This window comes from Lolium perenne, chromosome 7 (genome assembly GCF_019359855.2).
Source record: "Lolium perenne isolate Kyuss_39 chromosome 7, Kyuss_2.0, whole genome shotgun sequence".
Taxonomy (NCBI): Eukaryota; Viridiplantae; Streptophyta; class Magnoliopsida; order Poales; family Poaceae; genus Lolium; species Lolium perenne.
The window spans coordinates 63,329,638-63,352,464 of NC_067250.2; the positions used below are offsets into that span (position 1 = coordinate 63,329,638).

Below are 22,827 nucleotides of genomic sequence, written 5' to 3' on the forward strand. Positions count from 1 at the left end.
ACTGGCGGATGAAGTGGCAGCGGAAGGAACACGAAGCCAGTCTAACTCCCAAAGCCCCGGAGACTGACGGCTACGAGAGCCAGCTCCAACCAGGGCCTGTGTGCGACTATCCTGAACCGCACAAGACTCAGCGTCAAGAATGACGCGACAACCAGAATCGGTGAGCTGGCTAGCAGAGAAAAGGTTCATCTGAAGGCGAGGAACATGAGAAACATCAGGGACAGAGAAAGAGGGAGTAGAAAGAGTGCCTGTACTAGAAACAGGAATAGAGGTACCATCAGCCGTGACAACACGGACAGGAGAAATAAGAGACCGAAGAGCAGACAGAATAGAAGACTCAGAGGTCATATGAAAGGAAGCTCCAGAATCCAGATACCTGTAGGGATTCGTTGCATAGAAAACAAAAAATTTCCTACCGCGAACACGCAATCCAAGCCAAGATGCAATCTAGAAGACGGTAGCAATGAGGGGATTATCGAGTCTCACCCTTGAAGAGATTCCAAAGCCTACAAGATGAGGCTCTTGTTGCTGCGGTAGACGTTCACTTGCCGCTTGCAAAAGCGCGTAGAAGATCTTGATCACGGCGCCACGAACGGGCAACACCTCCGTACTCGGTCACACGTTCGGTTGTTGATGAAGACGACGTCCACCTCCCCGTTCCAGTGGGCAGCGGAAGTAGTAGCTCCTCTTGAATCCGGCAGCACGACGACGTGGTGTCGGTGGTGGTGGAGAAACCCGGCGGAGCTTCGCTTAAGCGTGCGGGATGTGGTGGAGGAGAGAGGGCCGCTAGGGTTTGGGAGAAGGGGGCGCCGGCCACTAAGGGGTGCGGCCACCTTGTGATCTTTGGGGTGGCCGGTGATGACCCACAAGTATAGGGGATCGCAACAGTCTTCGAGGGAAGTAATACCCAATTTATTGATTCGACACAAGGGGAGACAAAGAACACTTGGAAGCCTTAACAGCGGAGTTGTCAATTCAGCTGCACCTGGAAACAGACTTGCTCGCAAGAGTTTATCAGTAGTAACAGTTTTATAGTAGTAGCAGTAGTGAAATAACAGCAGCAGAGTAACAAAGACAGCAGTAGTGATTTTGGTAAACAGCAGGATTAAAATACTGTAGGCACGGGGACGGACGACCGGGCGTTGCATGGATGAGAGAAACTCATGTAACAATCATAGCAGGGCATTTGCAGATAATAATAAAACGGTGTCCAAGTACAAAGCAATCAATAGGCATGTGTTCCAATTATAGTCGTACGTGCTCGCAATGAGAAACTTGCACAACATCTTTTGTCCTACCAGCCGGTGGCAGCCGGGCCTCAAGGGAAACTACTGGATATTAAGGTACTCCTTTTAATAGAGTACCGGAGCAAAGCATTAACACTCCGTGAACACATGTGATCCTCACATCACTACCATTCCCTCCGGTTGTCCCGATTTCTGTCACTTCGGGGCCATCGGTTCCGGACAGCGACATGTGTATACAACTTGCAGGTAAGATCAATAAACAATGAATATCATGATGAAACAATAACATGTTCAGATCTGAGATCATGGCACTCGGGCCCTAGTGACAAGCATTAAGCATAACAAGTTGCAACAATATCATCAAAGTACCAATTACGGACACTAGGCACTATGCCCTAACAATCTTATGCTATTACATGACCAATCTCATCCAATCCCTACCATCCCCTTCGGCCTACAGCGGGGGAATTACTCACACATGGATGGGGGAAACATGGCTGGTTGATGTAGAGGCGTTGGCGGTGATGATGGCGATGATCTCCTCCAATTCCCCGTCCCGGCGGAGTGCCAGAACGGAGACTTCTGGCTCCCGAGACGGAGTTTCGCGATGTGGCGGCGTTCTGGAGGGTTTCTGGCGACTTCGACTTCTCCCCGTGCGTTTTTAGGTCGAGGCCAATAAGTAGTCCGAAGGAGGGCGTCGGAGGCCGGCCGAGGGGGCCACACCATAGGGCCGCGCGGGCCCCCCCCTAGGCTGCGCCGCCTTATGGTGTGGGGCCCTCGGGCCTCCACCTTACTTGACCTTCTGGCTCCGTCAGTATTCTGGGAAAATAGGGCCTTTTGCATAAATTCCGAGGATTTTCCCGAAAGTTGGATTTCTGCACAAAAACGAGACACCAGAACAGTTCTGCTGAAAACAGCGTTAGTCCGTGTTAGTTGTATCCAAAATACACAAATTAGAGGCAAAACTATAGCAAAAGTGTTCGGGAAAGTAGATACGTTTTGGACGTATCAACTCCCCCCAAGGTTAGCTTATTGCTTGTCCTCAAGCAATTCAGTTAACAACTGAGCGATAAAAGAACTTTCACGAACACATTTGCTCATATGATGTATATATTCTCGTGCTATGGCTAATACTTAAGTAGTTCATAGTGAGATACATGCAAATAAGATCATATAACAGCTATGTCAATCATGAAGAGGTACCAACAATTAATAATAAGCATCATGAATCATGTATGTAAGCAGGATTGCAATGTTCATAAGAGAATATGATAAAGTGGTATCTCGCTTCCCCGTATTTGATCGGCAAAACATAAATGCACAGGCACCTCTGGAGTTCATAGAAAGACTAGAAGTAGTGATTGTCAAAGATAAAAGCATCAAAGTTATACCACAATCAATCATATTTTGAGACAAGCATGTTATACTAAGAATGACAGTTGTGCTCTCAAGATAGTGCTCAAAGAAATAATGGAGACACAACATAGAAGTAAAAGATTGACCCTTCGCAGAGGGAAGCAGGGATTAACATGCGCTAGAGCTTTTCATTTTTGAAATCAGGAGTAAAATCATTTTGAGAGGTGTTTGTCGTTTTCAACGAATGGTAATGGGTACACTAACTACCTTGCCAACCGGACTTCCAAGAGCGGCTCCCATGAATTATTTGCATGTTTATGTGGCACTCCTTCCAACCTTTCATACACAAACCATAGCTAACCGAATCCTCGGGTGCCTGCCAACAATCTCATACCATGAAGGAGTGCCTTTTTATTTTAGTTTTATTATGATGATGACACTCCCCCCAACCTTTGCTTACACAAGCCATGGCTAACCGAATCCTTCGGGTGCCGTCCAACAATCACAAACCATGGAGGAGTGTCTATTTAGGTTAATTAATTTGGGACTGGGAATCCCGTTACCAGCTCTTTTTGCAAAATTATTGGATAAGCGGATGTGCCACTAGTCCATATGAGAGTCCCTCAAAAGTAAATGACAAGGTTGAAAGCTAAACACCACATACTTCCTCATGAGCTATGAAACATAAACACAAATTGAGAAGCATTTTGAAGGTTTTTAAAGGTAGCGCAGGAGAATTTACTTGGAATGGTTTGAAATGCCATGCATAGGTATTTATGGTGGATACTCTGGAATAACTTGGTTTTCATGTGTTTGGAAGCACGAGCAGCATTCCCGCTCAGTACAAGTGAAGGCTAGCAAAAGACTAGAGAGCGACAAATCAAGAGAGCAGTAACTGTCATAATCATGCTTGCGGCAAAATAAATTAACGGAGGCATAAAAGTAATACAAGAACTCTGAAGCAATATAAATCATCGAGGCTTAATTGACTTTGGTACAGTCATATGCATGCGTGAGCATGTGCCAAGTCGATATAAATGAATTATTCAGAGGAGGATACCACAATGCCATACCTACTTATGAATAAAACAATGCAAGCAAACATCCATGACATGCTACTCATATTAATAGATTGGAGCTAAACATTAGAGATCATAAACTACTAGACTTTCTCAAATAACATATACCTCACATGAACCAACTAAGCATGCTCACATGGATGAGTATATGTAAAAAAATGAAAACAAATAGAGTTCATACCAGCCACTCACCACAATCCAATTGTCGTAGATCATCATTATTGCCTTTTCACTTGTGCAGCTTGGATAATATGAAATAAAAACCACGCTCCAGCCACCGAAGACCATTGAACTCATAAAGAACTTTACAAAATCAAAGAAGAACAGCAAATATTTTTGGTGTTTTCGAATTTGAGAACAAGAACAAAAGGAAACAAACAAACAAAGCAAAATCTTTTTGGGTTTTCTTATAGCAAACTGGCAATAGCAAATAAAGTGAAACAAATGCAAGAAACCAAGATAAACAAATGGTGAAGAGAAATAGCAGAAATATTTTTGGTCTTTTTGTGTTTTGGGAAAGGAACAAAGCAAGAACAAGAAAATGAAAACTAAAAGAAACACAGAAAAGAGAGATGGCAGAAATCTGCCAAAACCTGACAGCAGTACAGAAATCGATTTTTACAAAAATCTTACGTTGCTCAGCTCGAAAAGTGTTCAACTAATGAAAGTTAGATAACAACCTGGAGAACCTGCACAAAAATTGGCAGATCAAAATAACGTTCTGGCTGTGCGCACAAATTTTTCTAGTAACAGTCCAGAATCTGTTTTCAGGCAGCACTTCCCCAAATATCATCTCCCTCTCATTAGAAAACCACTCAAAGAGACTAAACAAGTATGTGCAAGTATCCAGCAATCATAATATGTAAAGAATGAGTGATGTCGGTATACCTCCCCCCAAGCTTAGGCTTTTGGCCTAAGTGGAGTTCAATCCCATCGAGACCATGAGGTAGTATCTCCGTAGTACGACGAAGATGGATCGTATTCCGGGCATGTGCTAGAAGAAGCACCCGGATACGTGACGGTGTAGTCATGGGAGGCCTCGGCGTCCTCGGAGTCATGCTGCTGGTGGAAGTCTTGTATCTTCATATGTTCATCCACCTCCTCCTTAGTGCACGATCATGATTGCCTGTCAATACTGAACAAACCTGGTTGGGGAAGAGGGATTTCCTTCTCATCCCCGTCAGCAAACAACATTCTATAGACCATATTATCTAAAGTAGAATCAGCGGTAACAAAATAATGACTCTTCATAGCAGCAATATCGAGTCTCCTAGGGATCAATGGCACATCATTAGGATCAAGAGGAAGTCTTAAATATGTTAAAACGCGCAGTGCAATAGTTCCTCCAAAATTAGGCCCCCTATTAGTCAGGCGGCGAGAAATAAGAGAACCAAGGTGATAAGATGTCCGACCAGTGAGTGCAATATTCAAGAAAGCAAGATGGTAACTAGAAATATTGCTAGTGTTCTCCCTACCAAGAATGCTAGTAGCAATGTAATATGCAAAATACTTAATGGCGGGGAGTTGAATGTTCCTTATCTTGCCACGCTGAATGGTGCGACAATCATCATCGGTAATCCCTCGAGAGAGCTCCAACAAGTCCCGGGGGTTGTCATCAATCCTACTTGCTGTACCTACAGGGGCAATATCCAATGCACGACAAAAATCTTCCAATTCCATAGTAACAGGATTACCATAGATCTTGAATGCAACTGTCGGCTCGTATTGCGTGTTGTTGAACCTGAAGCTCTCGACGAAAATTTTGGTGAGCATATAGTATTGCTCCCTTTCGTCTTCCACGTAGGTGGTTAAGCCCGCCCTATTGACAAGGGTGAAGAAATCATCCAATATCCCTGCATTTCTCAGAAAATCATAGCATGGAAAAGATGAAGCGTTAGGAGCCCCGTTGTCCTCTTCGGGCGCGAAGCTAGGCGCGATGATATCCTCATTGTACGATCGCCTAAGCCGGGTGGCGGCCCTAGAAGGCCTCCCGGTGCTGGTTGTTCCTTTCTTGAACAACTCTCCAAAGTTGAACTTCTTCATCTCTTCTCTGAAATTTTTAACAAACAATATAAAATTTGATTTGGTGACATATAATCAAGGGGAACTACTATAGGAACTTGCTAGAGTACTAATCATGCATCAAAACTAGTTTATACAACTTAGAACAAGCATGCAAGCTCACTAAACATGTTACCTACAGCAGCAAAATATTCAAGATATACTCAACCAAACAAAATTCTACTTGGATAGGTGGAGGAGTCACATACCGGAGAGCAAATGTGCCAAATCTCAGACAGAAATCTGGGCTGAACAAAGAGATCGAGAAATCTGGAGTTCTTGAGCAAAAACGCGAGTGAGAGGAAGCTGGTTCGAGTTTTTTCGGGAGAGAGAAGATGCTGGGAGAAAGAGATGAAATAGTGGGGCAAGGAGGGGCCCACAGCACAGGGTGGCGCGCCCCCCTCCTTGGCTGCGCCGGCCTGTGGTGTGGCACCCTGTGGTGCCCCACAGGTCATCCTCTGGTGCTCCCAGGTGCCTCATCGAAAAATAGGACCAACGGTATAATTTTTGTGAATTTTTGAAAACTTTGAAAAATGCACATTTCTGGTTATTTAGTTTATTATTACTGGCCAGGAAATTTTTGAAATCTCCAATTAACTAAGGAACTTTGCAAATTAAAAGTGCTACAGCAACTAGAGCAAGTGGAGGAAGAAAGAGATGTTGTTTACCTCCTCTATGCATATAAAAAGTATTTGTTAACAAGGTTGATCAAGTCTTGCCACCAAATAAATTTTACATAGCATAAGAAGACATAAACCTCAAATCAATCATGTTACCTTGAATTGTATTGATATGGATCCAATCACGAGAGTTTGATATTCTTCTTTAGGCTCATATATAGGACAATCAATAGTTCCAACTTTGATAGTTCTCACATTAGAAATAGTATTGACTCCACATACTTTATCAATCTTCTTGGGGAAATAGACGGTATGCTCTTTATCATCAACATTGAAAGTAACCTTTCCTTTATTGCAATCAATAACAGCCCCTGCGGTGTTAAGAAAAGGTCTCCCAAGAATAATAGACATATTATCATCTTCAGGCATTTCCAACACAACAAAATCAGTTAATATCAAGCAGTTAGTAGTAACTTGAACAGGAACATCCTCACATATACCAACAGCAATAGCAGTAGATTTATCAGCCATTTGCAAAGATATGTCAGTAGGTATCAACTTGTCTAAGTAAAGTCTCTTATAAAGAGAAAAAGGCATAACACTAACACCGGCTCCCAAGTCACATAGAGCAGTTTTAACATAATTATTCTTAATAGAACAAGGAATAGTAGGTATACCTGGATCGCCCAACTTCTTTGGAACTTTGCCATTGAAAGAGTAATTAGCAAGCATAGTGGAAATTTCCTCATTGGGGATTTTCCTTTTGTTAGACACAATATCTTTCATATACTTTGAATAAGGAGGCAATTTAATATCATCAGTCAAAGGGATTTGCAAGAATAAAGGTTTCATCCAATCACAAAATTTATTATAGTGTTCTTCTTCCTTTGATTTTATTTTCTTAGCAGGAAAAGGCATTTGCTTTTGCACCCAAGGTTCTCTTTCATTACCATGTTTCTCAGCAATAAAATCTTCTTTAGTGTACTTTTTATTTTTAGCATGCTTTTCAGGTTCTTCTTCTACCTCTTCTTTATCAGAAGCATCCTTCTTATCATTATCTTTATCATGTTCATTACCACTTTCAGTTTCAGCATCAGAAATAGAAATACTATTAGGATCATTAGCAGGTTCAGAGGATTCTACAACATTTTTATGTTTCTTCTTCTTTTTCTTCTTAGAAGGAGCACTAGGTTCAATGCGTTGAGAATCTTGTTCAATTCTTTTGGGATGCCCTTCAGGATATAGAGGATCCTGGGTAGAGACACCACCTCTAGTTGTTACTTCATAAGCATGTTTCTCTTTAGAATTATTCCCCAACAAGTCATTTTGCACTTTAGTGAGTTGATCTATTTGAGTTTGAACCATATGAAAATGTTTAACAAACATCTTAACATCATTGGAGGTTCTCTCTACAATATCATGCAATTCACTAATAGCTCGACAATTTTCCATTAAATGGTTCTCTACTCTCATATTAAAATTTTCTTGCTTAACAATATAATTATCAAACTCATCTAAGCATTGTGCAGGAGGTTTCGAATACGGAATATCTACCCTAGTAAAGCGTTGAAGGGAATTTACCTCAATCATGGATGAAGGGGGAATTATCTCACATATATCTTCTATGGGAGGAAGATTCTTCACATCTTCAGATTTAATACCTTTCTCCTTGAGAGACTTCTTGGCTTCCCTCATATCTTCATCATTTAATTTAATCATACCCCTCTTCTTTAATATTGGCGTTGGAGTTGGTTCAGGCGTAGTCCAATCATCATGATTCCGGCCTATTTTAGCCAATAATTCTTCAGCGTCGTCTGGAGTTCTTTTCCTGAAAACACAACCAGCACAACTATCCAGGTATGCCCTAGACTCAATGGTTAGTCCACTATAAAATATATCAAGTAAATCATGCTTTTCCAAATCATGATCAGGCCGAGCTCTAATAAGAGAGCAAAATCTCGCCCAAGCCTCAGGCAATTTCTCTCCATCTTCCTGGTCAAAATTATAAATTCTCTGCAAAGCAATATGTTGAGCACTAGCAGGAAAGTATTTACGGAAGAAAACATCAAGCAGTTCTTTTGGACTTTTAATAGAATTAGGTGGCAAACTATTATACCAAGTTTTAGCGTCATCCTTTAATGAGAATGGAAAGATTTTAGCAACAAAGTAAGTACGCATCTTGACATCATCAGAAAACAAGCTACTTAGAGTAGATAACTCAATCATGTGTTCAACAGCACTTTCTTTTTCAGTACCACAAAAGGGTGTTTTCTCAACAATAGCTATATGAGATAAATCAAGAGAAAAATCATAATCTTTATCCTTAATGTTTATAGGAGAGGTGGCAAACTTAGGATCAGGAGACAGTTTATATCTAACAGCATGTTCTGCAAGCAACTTTTTAATTTTTCTTGCATCAGTAGTAGAATTGCATTTTTCAATAAAATCATCATTAAGCTCCACATAATCTTCATCAGGATCATCACTAAAATAATCAAGTTCAGGTGAATTAACAGGTGTAGTAGCATTAGGAGTTTCAGTATTTTCAATTTGTCTAGACCTAGCAATCGTAGCATCTAGAAAGGATCCCAATGAACCACTATCATCAAGCACAGCAGAAATATTATCAATATTATGAGAGTTTTCAGATTCAGCAGAAGTACCCGCATGTGAAGCATGTGGCGGTGAAACAAGTTTATCAATCATAGATGGTGAATCAAGTGTAGCGGAGGTACTCAGAATTGTACCTTTTCTTGTAGTGGATGGTAATATGGCGACTTTAGAATCGCGAGGTTTACCCATGATGGAGAATTTGCAGCGAACAATATCAATCCAAGTGAACTTCCAAATAAAGCTATGCTCCCCGGTGACAAGGGAATACCTCGGTAATGCCTACGTATTATAGACTAGGGTTTCGGGAGAGAGCGACGATGGAGATTCTGGGGACGAGATTAGGCACACGACGTACCCAGCTTCGGGTCCCCTCGGTGGAGGATCCCTACGTGCTGCTAGCAATCCAGTATATGATCATAGATGTGTTTACAGGGTGCCGCCGTAGGCGGAGCTATGTTGTCTATATGCTATCTATCTGTTGTCCCTTATTTCGGGTGCCCTGGCTAGCTTTATATATGCAACCAGCCTAGGGTTTTACAAGAGTCCTAGTCGACTACTTCTTCGGGTTGCCTTGTTGGGCCTTCTCCATATTGGGCCGAGCCAGGTATACTAATAATGGGTACCCGAAGGGTATGCCCATGTCACCCGGCAACGGCGCCAGAAAATAGTCTTGATGACCCACAAGTATAGGGGATCGCAACAGTCTTCGAGGGAAGTAATACCCAATTTATTGATTCGACACAAGGGGAGACAAAGAACACTTGGAAGCCTTAACAGCGGAGTTGTCAATTCAGCTGCACCTGGAAACAGACTTGCTCGCAAGAGTTTATCAGTAGTAACAGTTTTATAGTAGTAGCAGTAGTGAAATAACAGCAGCAGAGTAACAAAGACAGCAGTAGTGATTTTGGTAAACAGCAGGATTAAAATACTGTAGGCACGGGGACGGATGAACGGGCGTTGCATGGATGAGAGAAACTCATGTAACAATCATAGCAGGGCATTTGCAGATAATAATAAAACGGTGTCCAAGTACAAAGCAATCAATAGGCATGTGTTCCAATTATAGTCGTACGTGCTCGCAATGAGAAACTTGCACAACATCTTTTGTCCTACCAGCCGGTGGCAGCCGGGCCTCAAGGGAAACTACTGGATATTAAGGTACTCCTTTTAATAGAGTACCGGAGCAAAGCATTAACACTCCGTGAACACATGTGATCCTCACATCACTACCATTCCCTCCGGTTGTCCCGATTTCTGTCACTTCGGGGCCAACGGTTCCGGATAGCGACATGTGTATACAACTTGCAGGTAAGATCAATAAACAATGAATATCATGATGAAACAATAACATGTTCAGATCTGAGATCATGGCACTCGGGCCCTAGTGACAAGCATTAAGCATAACAAGTTGCAACAATATCATCAAAGTACCAATTACGGACACTAGGCACTATGCCCTAACAATCTTATGCTATTACATGACCAATCTCATCCAATCCCTACCATCCCCTTCGGCCTACAGCGGGGGAATTACTCACACATGGATGGGGGAAACATGGCTGGTTGATGTAGAGGCATTGGCGGTGATGATGGCGATGATCTCCTCCAATTCCCCGTCCCGGCGGAGTGACAGAACGGAGACTTCTGGCTCCCGAGACGGAGTTTCGCGATGTGGCGGCGTTCTGGAGGGTTTCTGGCGACTTTGACTTCTCCCCGTGCGTTTTTAGGTCGAGGCCAATAAGTAGTCCGAAGGAGGGCGTCGGAGGCCGGCCGAGGGGGCCACACCATAGGGCCGGGCGGGCCCCCCCTAGGCCGCGCCGCCTTATGGTGTGGGGCCCTCGGGCCTCCACCTTACTTGACCTTCTGGCTCCGTCAGTATTCTGGGAAAATAGGGCCTTCTGCATAAATTCCGAGGATTTTCCCGAAAGTTGGATTTCTGCACAAAAACGAGACACCAGAACAGTTCTACTGAAAACAGCGTTAGTCCGTGTTAGTTGTATCCAAAATACACAAATTAGAGGCAAAACAATAGCAAAAGTGTTCGGGAAAGTAGATACGTTTTGGACGTATCAGCCGGCCCCCTCCCCTTGGCCCTCATTATATAGGTGGAACACCCAAGAGTTGGTCTACAAGTCTTTGAATAAGACCCCAAACCAAAACCTTCCATATCACATGAAACCTACCCAAGCTAGGACTCCCACTAGAGGTGGGATTCCCACCCTTCCTTGGGAGGGGGTGGCCGGCCCCCTTAGGGGAGTCCACTTGGGACTCCTCCCCCTTAGGGTTGGCCGGCCATGGTGGTGGAGTCCCTTTGCGACTCCGCCTTCCAAAGTGGTTTCTTCTGGACTTTTCTAGAACCTTCTAGAACCTTCCATAGAACCTTCCGGATCATTTTAAATCTTATAAAATGACTTCCTATATATGAATCTTATTCTCCGGACCATTCCGGAACTCCTCGTGATGTCCGGGATCTCATCCGGGACTCCGAACAAATATTCGAACTCCATTCCATATTCAAGTTCTACCATTTCAACATCAAACCTTAAGTGTGTCACCCTACGGTTCGTGAACTATGCGGACATGGTTGAGTACTTTCTCCGACCAATAACCAATAGCGGGATCTGGAGATCCATAATGGCTCCCACATATTCAACGATGACTTTAGTGATCGAATGAACCATTCACATACGATACCAATTTCCTTTGTCACGCGATATTTTACTTGTCCGAGGTTTGATCATCGGTATCACTCTATACCTTGTTCAACCTCGTCTCCTGACAAGTACTCTTTACTCGTACCGTGGTATGTGGTCTCTTATGAACTTATTCATATGCTTGCAAGACATTAGACGACATTCCACCGAGAGGGCCCAGAGTATATCTATCCGTCATCGGGATGGACAAATCCCACTGTTGATCCATATGCCTCAACTCATACTTTCCGGATACTTAATCCCACCTTTATAACCACCCATTTACGCAGTGGCGTTTGATGTAATCAAAGTACCTTTCCGGTATAAGTGATTTATATGATCTCATGGTCATAAGGACTAGGTAACTATGTATCGAAAGATTATAGCAAATAACTTAATGACGTGATCTTATGCTGCGCTTAATTGGGTGTGTCCATTACATCATTCATACAATGATATAACCTTGTTATTAATAACATCCAATGTTCATGATTATAAACTAATCATCCATTAATCAACAAGCTAGTTAAGAGGCATATTAGGGACTCTTTGTTGTTTACATATCACACATGTATCAATGTTTCGGTTAATACAATTATAGCATGGTATATAAACATTTATCATAAACATAAAGATATATAATAACCACTTTTATTATTGTCTCTTGGGCATATCTTCTTCAATACCACGGGGACGTACCTGACTGTGTAGAAAGTGGTGGTCGCGCAGTGCCAGAAGAGCCAGTCACAGAACCAGCAGCGCCCGGCGAGGAAGAGTCTGGATTAGCGAGCAGACCATGAAGACCCCCTGAGAATGTCCTGATCAGAGAGTGCAACTGCAGAAGATCCTGAAGAGCGAGCCTGCTGACAATCCTGGAACTGCTGACGTAAACTGGGATCCCGCGTCCAGCAGGTGGAGGAAGTGTGGCCAACCTTGCCACAGTAGGTGCAATGAGGACGAGGGCGGAGACTCGGACCGCGAGGCTGCTGACATAAACTGGAATCCCAAGCATCAAGCAGGCAGTGAAGCTGCGCTATCTCATGCGCAGAGAGGGGCGCGACTGGAGAGGTCGACGAACAATCAGGTGCCGACGAGGAGCTATCACCCACACGCACAGAGGCCACCAAAGGGGGCGACGGAGAGCAACATGCCGATGAAGACAGAGTCGGCAAAGCGCGGTCATAACCACGTGAAGAGGCCGCGAAAGTCGATGTAGAGCGGCAGGCCGACGCAGACGGAGTCGATGAAGCGCGGTCATAACCGCGGGAAGAGGCCGCAAAAGTCGATGTAGAGCGACGGGCCGACGTAGACGAAGTCGGCGAAGCGCGGGGAGAGCCGCATGAAGAGGCCGCAAAAGTCGATGTAGAGCGGCAAGCCGACGTAGACGAAGTCGGCGAAGCGCGGGCAGAGCCGCATGAAGAGGCCGCAAAAGTCGATGTAGAGCGGCAAGCCGACGTAGACGGAGTCGGTGAAGCGCGGGCAGAGCGCGTGAAGAGGCTGCAAACGACGACGAAGAATGGCTAGCCATCAGACACGGAGGCAGCGGGCAAATAGCAAGTACCGAAGGGAGGCCCAAAGATAAGGCGGGATCAGCGAAAGAAGACATCGGATAACAACAGCCGACGAAATTTTTTATTTATTTATTTTTACTTCAGAGCGAAGTCAACTGGGCAAGAACGGGCCAGCAAAACGGGCCGGCGGCACGGGAGCCTGGCACTCCAACTGGCGACGCAGGAAGCCGGCGGCGGGCGAGCAGACCACGGGCGGGGGCGGAATCGAGATCGTGGGAGGCAGGGCGTCGGGGCAGTCCACACAGAGCACGGGCCGGGGCGGAATCCGTCCGCAGAGCCGATCGAAGCAAAGCGAGATTGTAGGCCAGCGCGGAATCGAGGAGGACCACGGGTGGCGCTCCAATCTGGCGACGCAGGAAGCCGGCGACGGGCGAGCAGACCACGGGCGAGGGCAGAATCGAGATCGTGGGCGGCCGGCGGCGGGGAGGCAGACGTCGGGGCGGCCACACAGAGCAGGGCGGAGCAGGCGGCCTCGCACGGGGTCGAATCGGGACTTCACCACGCCGAGTAGAGCGGGCGGGCGGCACTGCAAGCTCCGGGCGAAGCGGGGCGGAGCGTGGAGAAGGGCGGGGACGAACGGGCTTTGGCGAGCTGACGATCAGATCAAGGACGGACGGGCTTTGGCGAGCTGACGATCAGATCAAGGACGGACGTGCAACGGCGGAACAAGCTGAGACGCACGACGCACGGACTAGAAGAAAAATAGGACCAAAATTTGCTCTGATACCATGTTAGGGAAATATGCTTGTTGTATTACCGGGGGCTAAAGGCCACAATATATAGTACATGTACAGGTGCACATATGCAGAAAGCCCCCTAACATATGGGGAAACTACAAAATACAGATATATACATCTAACAGATCTAATGCAGCTGACTACTCAATTGTGGTGGGTGATGAGCACAACCGGAGACACGTTCATTGGATCTCACAAAAAGCAAGACCCAATGAGGTATGGGTTTTAGAGACCTAAAATAATTCAACCACTTAGGTATGGGTTTTAGAGACCTAACATAATCTAACCAAGTTTTACTAGCAGTACCATATTGGCGATTGATCGCTTTCCCGAAAAGTTTATGTGCAAGACTAAAAAAAATCTTCACCGGTTGGCAGGATATTGCATATGGACTTGAACTTCTAAAGTTATTATTATGTGGCAGCGAAAGAGTGAGGATTTGGAAAGTCAGCTAGGTCCCAAGAGGGGATTTCAAAATAACCGAAAACCTAACTAAATCTATATTGAGAAGGGTCAAAAATATCATTGACCATGATCGGATGGAATGGAAAGAAGACATTGTAAGAAAACACTTCTGCTCCGGTGCTCCTCCCCTGTAAAAAATCTAGGAGCGTCAGACAGACACAACAACGTTGGAGATCTTTTCATACATGTTTGTAAACCGGGGTAAGATCATAATTTTAGTGTAGGTCCATCGTCCGTACAGTTCGCATGTATTGCCTGCGTCGTGTCGTACCTCTTTTTTGTACGTATCTACGATTTCAAAACAAAGCATGCAAGATGTGGAGCGGTACTTAGGTAGATGAGACCGTTAACTGGTCTTGTGGCCTCTTTTTCCTTCTTACGCGACGTCTGTATCAATATACATAGGGTTGGATATGGGTTTCGGCGGACCTAACACACGAAAAAAAACTAACTGTGACTCTTCAACTTACATTTAGGGGGGAGCACAGGAGCAACCCTCGAAAGAAAAATATCCATGCCTAATGATGTTGCCTAAGTTCTAAAAATCAGATTACCTGAATCTAAGAACGAGGATTTTGTATCTTGGCATTTTGAAGCAAATCGTAGCAGAATCCCTTCCTAACACATGTACGATGTGGCACGGATGAAGAAAACGAGTATGAAACAATTATAGACTGCACCAGAGCTCATGTGTTGAGTCAAGAACTGAGAAAGGCATGGCACATGCCCCAAGATCATGCTCCAAGATACACTGGTAGTGGTAGGGACTCGCTGCTTGTTCTACTAGGTAGTTTAGATGAGGACATGAGGGCTAAAATTATGTTTCTATGGTGGAGAGCTTGGCACCATCGAACCAATTTTACTTTTGGCACATTCACCTAGAGTCGTACAAAACTAATTTTCCGGTAGAGGACACTTAAGTAATTAAAAGGTCATAGAAAACTACTATGACACCCTGAAGCCCATAACCAATATGATACAAGTGTTGTGAAGTGTACAAGTAGATTGCCTAGCCCTTTCCATCAGTTCGGACTTTTGGTTCAAGTGGCTAGTGCATGAAGCTTAACATGGTATCAGAGCCCCAGGTCTTGAGTTCAAATCCTGGTTTTCGTAATTAAGCCTAAAAAATGCTGCTGCCCCCCTCTTTAGCCACCGCTGTTCTCCCGTCACACGCGAGTGGGGGTGTTGTGAAGTGTACAAGTAGATTGCCTAGCCCTTTCCATCAGTTCGGACTTTTGGTTCAAGTGGCTAGTGCATGAAGCTTAACAACAAGAAGTAGAATCACAATGACCCAACCAGTTTGTTGGATGAAGCCTGAAGAAGGATGGATCATGGTTAACGTGGATGCCACTATACTAGCAAATCAGAACATGGGGTCATGGGGAGAGGTGATCAAAAATCATGACGGTGGGACAATTACTTCAACATTGGGTAAGGTCGAATACTGAAAGTCTACCAAAATGGCTAAAGCATTTGCAGTCTACGAGGAATGAAACTTCCACTCAAAGTTGGCTGTAACAATGCGCTACTTGAAATAGATTGCTTGTCTCTTGTAAAAAAAAATCTTTGATCTAGGATGAGAAGACCGGTCGCCTTTCTGGATCACCGGTAAAGATTTCAATCGACTAGTATGGATATTTTTGGTAAAGAGGCGTGTTCCCTTGCCATGTTTCTTCCCAAAACCGAATTCCCTCGCCATTACCTGCGGTGAAAGAGCCTTGTTTAAAAAGAACTCATCTTTTATCTTTATAAGACCTTTCCAAAATGAGGAGTCTTAAGGCTTTGACTTTATTTGAGACAAACTATTGGAGTGTAAATATGTATTGTTTAGTTAATAGGCTCTTTCACCATAGCTAATGGTGCGGGAACTCAGTTCTCTCAAGATACCTGGGTAGGGAAGACGCCTCTATCCCAACAATATCTATCTTTATTTAATATAGTTCAACGAAAACAAGTTTTTGTGGCTAATGTTATGTCTCGAGTACCATTAAATATAGGTTTTAGGCAAGATCTAACGGATAACGAGGAGATGGATGGCTCCATTTGTGTCGCCGTTTGATGGATGTCCCCTTATCTATGCAACCCGATGTATTTGTTTGGAAGTGTACAACATCGGGTCTTCTACGGTCAAATTCACTATACCGAGATTACATGGATGATCATACAAAGTTTCTTCGTACATAAAATTTGGAAAATAAAAGTACCACTAAAGATAGAATCTTTATGTGGTTCTTGCATCGTAAAGTATTAGTCGCAAAAGATAATTTGGTAAAAGAAATTGACAAATGAGTAAAGAAATATTATTTTTGTAATCAAGGTGAATCAATACTTAGTTCATATCACGTCCTTTCACAAAACTGGTGTGGCGCATTGTTCGTATGACTTCTAATATTATCCCCCCGACTAATATAACAAATATATTTGAAAATTGGTTAGCCCAGGGGATGCAACAAAAGTTAAAGTACAAATCCAAGTTGAAGTTTCGTGCTTTACTTCGGGGGGCATCTGGAACATTCAGATGATTATATCTTGAACAATGCACAATCATCCTGTTTCATGTAGGGTTTTTTTCGAAATGGTGTATACCTCCTGTTTCATCCTGTTTCATGTAGGTAATTTCATAGCTAATTTATTGGATTTGTATGTGATCCTTCCTACAACTAATGGAGAACCATGAGGATTTGGCTACTAGGTGCATGCTGCTGGAGACGGTTACTCGGATTTCCATCGACTAATTTGAGTTTGTGGCCTTGTATACAACTATTTTCAAACCAAAAAACTTTAAATCCTAGAAGTTGCTCAACAATACGTTTTGATTGTGAGTAATGGGAAAAATCTTTCTCTACTAGCAAATAACAAAGTGTAGCATTATTCAATCGGTTATGTTTTTCCCACACGTATCCCTGGGAGCCGGACTCCATTGTCGAAGGATAACATAACGAATTATCAATATTTACAACGGTTTTGCTATGTCTCAGTCAACTGAGATTTTCTTAAGTCAAGGTCACTTACAAAAATGTGCTTTGAGTTGCACTTTTCTGTTAAAAAAGTGCAATTGTACTTTTCTGATAGAAATATGCAACTGAAACGAGTTGCACTTTTCTTTGAACTACAATTGCACTTTTCTGAGTTGACTGAGACTTAAGAAAATCTCAGTCAACTGAGACATAGGCACACCCTATTTACAAAACCTTACTCCAACTTCTGCCAAATCCTTGTCGCATGACAGCTATTACTTTTCATCTTCCTCTCAGTTTCTGCAACAAACAATTTAAGAGTGTAACTTATTCAGGTGCCAAAACAGCCCAGGCAGCAAACCCATGCACAAAAATGATATCTTCCTTATTCATCATTTAGCTTTGCGACCCTTATATGATGAAAACGACAGTAGTGACAGCAACTTATCAAAGAGCCAAAACAAAGATCAGCTCAACATAAGACATCTAAGAGAAAACTATGCATACTTCTGATGTACAATTTTCGGCGAACGGTGCCCTGCTTCATGAATCCTCTATACCTCTTCTTGTTAGGATATACATATTTACATGGATATATGAACAACTAACCGTGGTGGTGACCTCATATCAGACCTGGCACACCATCCCTACTTCTAAACTCGAAGCATGAGGTATGTTAGCTGCAGTTACAGAACCTCGGCTATTCCTTCTCAGGAATTCATAGATGAAGTTTATCGCGATCCGCTTTACCAAACCAGACCCACTTTTTGCCTTCATGTGCGCTCGTCCCATGATGAAAGACATGCCTGCCTCTCTAGCATCTGACAGTTCCTGCAGCTCACTGCGCACCTCGGTGTCAATCTGGGCACCCTTTGGAAGCACAAACCTTACCCTCTTGGCCTTTGGCGCTATCGCGTTCTGGTATATCTCGTTATCTGGGGATAGTATCGACGAATCTGATCCATTAATCTCACTGCCATCCTCCTGAAATGTTAGACCTTTGCTGATGGAAGACAGTCTCTCCAAGGAGTAGTCTGCGGCACCGTCTAGAGAGCCATTTTGATCGTCAGAGTCTCCACAACGGATGAATTCTGCAATGCTGCCGACTAGGTCCTTCTCAAACTCTATATCATCCTTAGGCACATCGCGGTATCCATATCGGACAACCACTCTGTAAATACGATATTGTTTGGGGCCAATGCGACCAACCCAAAATCGCTCTTCAGGTCGGATATGTGGTACATGTACTGATTTAATGCACAGAAAGACCAGAACCTGGTGAAAAATATGTACGAACATTGTAGTAAAAGTTAGCTAGATGAACGCACTTGTGATCTAAGCCAAATTATTTAGTATAAAATATATATTGAATATTAGAAATGTGTTCTTTTGTATTTTAAAAGAAAAATGATAAAGAAAAGTTCGATGATAAGATACCTGATGAAATGCAGGCAGATTGGTGACAAAGTGAGAGAAAATGGCTGGAATACCAGACATGATGTCTGTATGTATGAGCCCAATGCCTCGGACCCGAACAATCCCCAAGGAAGGGCCAAGATTCAAGAACCAACTTATAGAGACCTTGTTTTGGACATCAAAATCATACTTCTTTATGGTACCATAGTGCCACACGCACATCACCATCATGAAAATGAAGGACAGGGTGATGGGTACCCAAGCCCCTTCGCGAAATTTAACAAGGGATGCTGAGAAGTAAAGAACTTCAATTGCACCAAAGAAAAAAAGGAACCCAAGGGAATACACTATGTTCTTGTTCCAGCAAAGGACTATAACCAGTGACATCAAGCAAGTCGTGACGAGCATAACAGTTATGATCGCCAAACCTGAACAATGAAAAAACCACGTTAGCTTGGCATCTAAAGTTGACCATAAAATTTATATACAAAATTACAAGATTAACAGAAAGTGTTTGCATCTTTTGGTGGTTCATGGTAAGAGGAAAATATGCATGCGTTATTATAATGATAAGATTATGTAAATGTGCTTGTTACCTTGTGCATTTGTCAAGTGCTTCGTATCTCTGAAGCCTATAGTAACAGCAAGGCATAGTATCATCAAGATCCAATTGATCTCTGGTATGTATATCTGGCCATGTACTGTAGAGGATGTATGCACAATCTTCACCCTAGGGAAGCAATTTAAGGAACAGCACTGTTTGATAATTGAGAATGTGCCAGTAATAACTGCTTGGCTCCCGACAACGGCTGCGAGAATTGCAATCACCAGAACAGGCCATCTGATTTTTTCTAGAAAGAGATTATTTCGTAAGTAAATAATAAAAGGAAGAACCTGTTATACAGTTATACTCACAAAAGTGGTTACCCGTGAGGGTGAAAATGAAAATATAAAGAGTACCTGGGACGGATACGTAGAATCCAATATGATTAATATTCTCGAAATTGTGATGTCTCGAAATGTAAGCAGCTTGTCCCATATATGCCAGTATTAGAGCTGGGTAAACTAAAGATGTGAAAGCTATCTGTTCGAAGTAAAGCACAGCGGCAAGGGAGTTTAGACATAAATAAGAACTTAAGGTGAAGTAAAGCATAGCAGTAAGGGAGCTAAAACCAGATATGTTTGTTGGTAAAAAAGAAAAGGAACGTACAAATTTGCATGAGAGACCAATAGTCCAGTGCACACCCTCAAATAATTTTTCCTTTCAAATAATTCACTTTTACTGCTTTAAAGTCCAAGTCCTAACACAAGTCTTGGTTTTCATATAGTATTACAGAAACTGTTTTATGTGCGGACTTCGATTACTTAAACGATGCGTGCAATGGTACTCCTATTGAACATTGCAGAATTTAATGCATATGCACCCTCTTAGTAGTACAGAAACTAAAATTCGCTAACTCAAAGGCAAAGGGATGATAATTCAGGCCTAGTGGCAAAGGACTATGAAATGAAACTTCAAGCTAAGACACTCATCTCTTACCTTAATCGAAGACTGTGAAAAATGTCCAAGGTCCGCATACATAGCTTCAGAGCCTGCGAATTCGAATAAAGGTTTTAAATGTGGTCGACTTATCATCATCATACAACAAAGTGGTGGAGTCAAATGCGGCACAATAGCCTGTATTCTGCCCATACCGGTTACGCATAGAAGGATCCCACCCAGTGACATCCAGCCACCTGTTTGAGTCTTCTGAAGAAACTTGTACATGTAGTACGGCGAAAGAGCTCGGTACACATGCGGATTCCAGTGGATGATGTTGTAGACCCCTATGGCGCTGATGCAGAGAAGCCACAGGCAGACGATGGGCGCGAAAATGAAGCCGACCCTGTGCGTGCCGTAGTGCTGCAGGGTGAACAAGCCCACCAGTATAGCGCACGTTACTGGTAGCAGTATATCTGAAAACCAACATGTCACAACAGATTCAGACACACTACTCAACAATCGTATATTCAGGTTTCAGAATTTTTCTAAGAGCAACAGGTAACTCCATTGGTAAAATGTGTTCAATCGGAATCCACTAGTATTGGAACCACACATTGGTATCGGGGAATTGCAAACGCAAGCAGGGCAAGCAATTGACCTACATTCGTGCTGCTTATTGTCCAGCGAGAGCTCGAGCCCAGACACCGCCGAGATCACTGAAAACAGAGCAAGAAGAGGACATCAGGCAGGCTGTACCAATGCAATAACAGGAAGGCAACTAAATCTGCGGGGGAGGAGGGCGCCGACCGGAGACGGCAGGGGTGAGGACGCCGTCGCCGATGACCATGCAGGTCCCGAGGAGGGCGAGCAGGAGCAGCAGCCTCTGCAGGACCCTGTGCCGCTCCAGCGCGGCGCGCACGCTCGAGAGGCGGAGCGCAGGCGCCGGCGCCGCGCCCTCGCGCGGTTGCACCGCAAGGTCGCCGCCGCCGCCGCCGGGGAGGAGGCCGGCGCGGACGCGGCGGCAGATGAGGGAGTAGAGCGCGAAGGTGCCGCCCTCGCCGTGGTCGTCGGCGCGGAGCACGAGGAAGACGTACTTGATGAGCGGGATGAGGGTCAACGTCCAGAAGACGAGGGAGAGCACGCCGTAGATCTCCTCGTTCCCCGCGGAATGCTCGATGTCCCCGCCGGCGAAGGCGCTCTTGAAGACGTAGAGCGGCGCCGTGGCCACGTCGCCGTACACCACCCCGAGGCTCTGGTACGCCAGCAGAAGCTCCGCGCTCCACGGCCGCTGCGAGCGAGCGAGCAACCGCCGTCCGGCAAAGAAACCAAGAAACCGTCGTCAGTCGCCGTGGAGCCCAGAACCGCAGCAGAGATCGAAATCTTGCACACGGCGGAATCCAATAAAGCAGCGGCCCAGACTCACCTTCCTCCGCGCCGGCGTCCTCGCCGCGCCTCCGCCGCTCTCCGCGTCCATTTTCCTGTCCGTTGGTGGGTCACGCGCGCGTCACGTTGCCGAACTGCCGCCAACCGCCCGGCGTGCAACTGGCCACCTTCGTCGTTGCGCCCGCCCGCCCGCCCACGCGCAGTGTGCTGCACCGTTGCCGAAGCCGGGAGCGCGAGCGGGGAAGAGAAGATTTTATCTGGGCAACAACATTTCTCGGTTTGGGCTTGGGTTGAGAGGGCGAGCAGCGGAAGCAAGCCAAAGCCAAGCCACGCCACGCACGCACACACCCTTCTTGTAGCTTCCTTCTTCTCGCAAGAACTACCAACTAGCTAGCTAGTACCAACTCTCGTACTTGCTAGCTCGTTCTTATCACACGCAGGCACGCTAGGACAAGAAATCCAAATGCCAACAAAAACTCCCATTAAAGAAGGGGCATGCGTGATGCGCACTAGGACAAGAAAATGACACGATTTGGAACAAGCAAGCAAGAATCGAAGAAGAGGCCAATAATCAACTGAACCGATCTCTCCGACAACTATTTTAATCCTTCCAACTATTATTCTGCTGCAGATATTCCTGCAATTGTATATTGTCCCTGCTGATCATTTTCATTTGCTGCAAACATTCTCGCTGGGAATTAGTCGAGTGAGACTTGCATCTACTCTACTTGTGTAGCTGTGTGTGCGGAGGTCAGGGAACAAGGCCACATCATGCTGATGACTTGCCAAATTTTCTGTGAGTGGGTATCGGTTAGGTCAGGTGGTGCCTGGTATAGTATAGCTAGCCGTGTCGGAGGCAAGTTGATCTGTGATTGCTCGTTTTAGGTCCTTGCAGCCATACAGTATATGGGTGGGAAGTGGACGAGAGATCGCTGGCTGTGGCTATCACTACCAGTACCAGATAACATATGCTTGCCTTTCCGCACCACATTTCTCCTACCATTTCCTTGATGCTTTCAAAAGTAAATTGTCTTCGTCTTCGTACGTAGTCGTGGAAAATACGGCAGCTTGTGAAACAATATGGTACCCGTGTCGAAAATAGGGTCCCGATTTGAAGATCACAACTCGTGCCAAATTTCTACTCTC

General features: G+C 44.5%; 1 protein-coding gene across 2 annotated transcripts; it reads right to left on the minus strand.

Annotated features, from left to right (window-relative positions):
- Positions 1-17,763: 17,763 nt before the first annotated feature.
- LOC127317281 (potassium transporter 24) lies at positions 17,764-22,529 on the minus strand. 2 transcript variants are annotated; one of them, XM_051347809.2, is made up of 9 exons: positions 21,722-22,500; positions 21,106-21,586; positions 20,961-21,014; positions 20,511-20,771; positions 20,356-20,408; positions 19,776-19,899; positions 19,412-19,666; positions 18,837-19,243; positions 17,764-18,674 (listed from the first exon to the last, which is right to left on the minus strand). In XM_051347809.2, the coding sequence occupies exons 1-9, from the start codon at positions 21,770-21,772 to the stop codon at positions 18,027-18,029; spliced, it is 2,334 nt and encodes a 777-aa protein (XP_051203769.1). In that variant the 5' UTR covers positions 21,773-22,500; the 3' UTR covers positions 17,764-18,026. The 2 variants fall into 2 exon arrangements, with proteins under 2 accessions (XP_051203769.1, XP_051203770.1); XM_051347810.2 differs by lacking the exons at positions 17,764-18,674; positions 18,837-19,243 and having other exon boundaries at positions 19,494-19,656; positions 21,722-22,529.
- Positions 22,530-22,827: the final 298 nt, after the last annotated feature.

Excerpts from the sequence above, each read along its gene's own strand:
- LOC127317281 (XM_051347809.2), bottom strand. The coding sequence starts at position 21,772 with ATGGACGCGGAGAGCGGCGGAGGCGCGGCGAGGACGCCGGCGCGGAGG. Across the intron at positions 21,015-21,105 it reads CCTCACCCCTGCCGTCTCCG|TGATCTCGGCGGTGTCTGGG; the intron begins GTCGGCGCCCTC and ends CTCTGTTTTCAG. Across the intron at positions 19,244-19,411 it reads GCACTTGACAAATGCACAAG|GTTTGGCGATCATAACTGTT; the intron begins GTAACAAGCACA and ends TTCATTGTTCAG.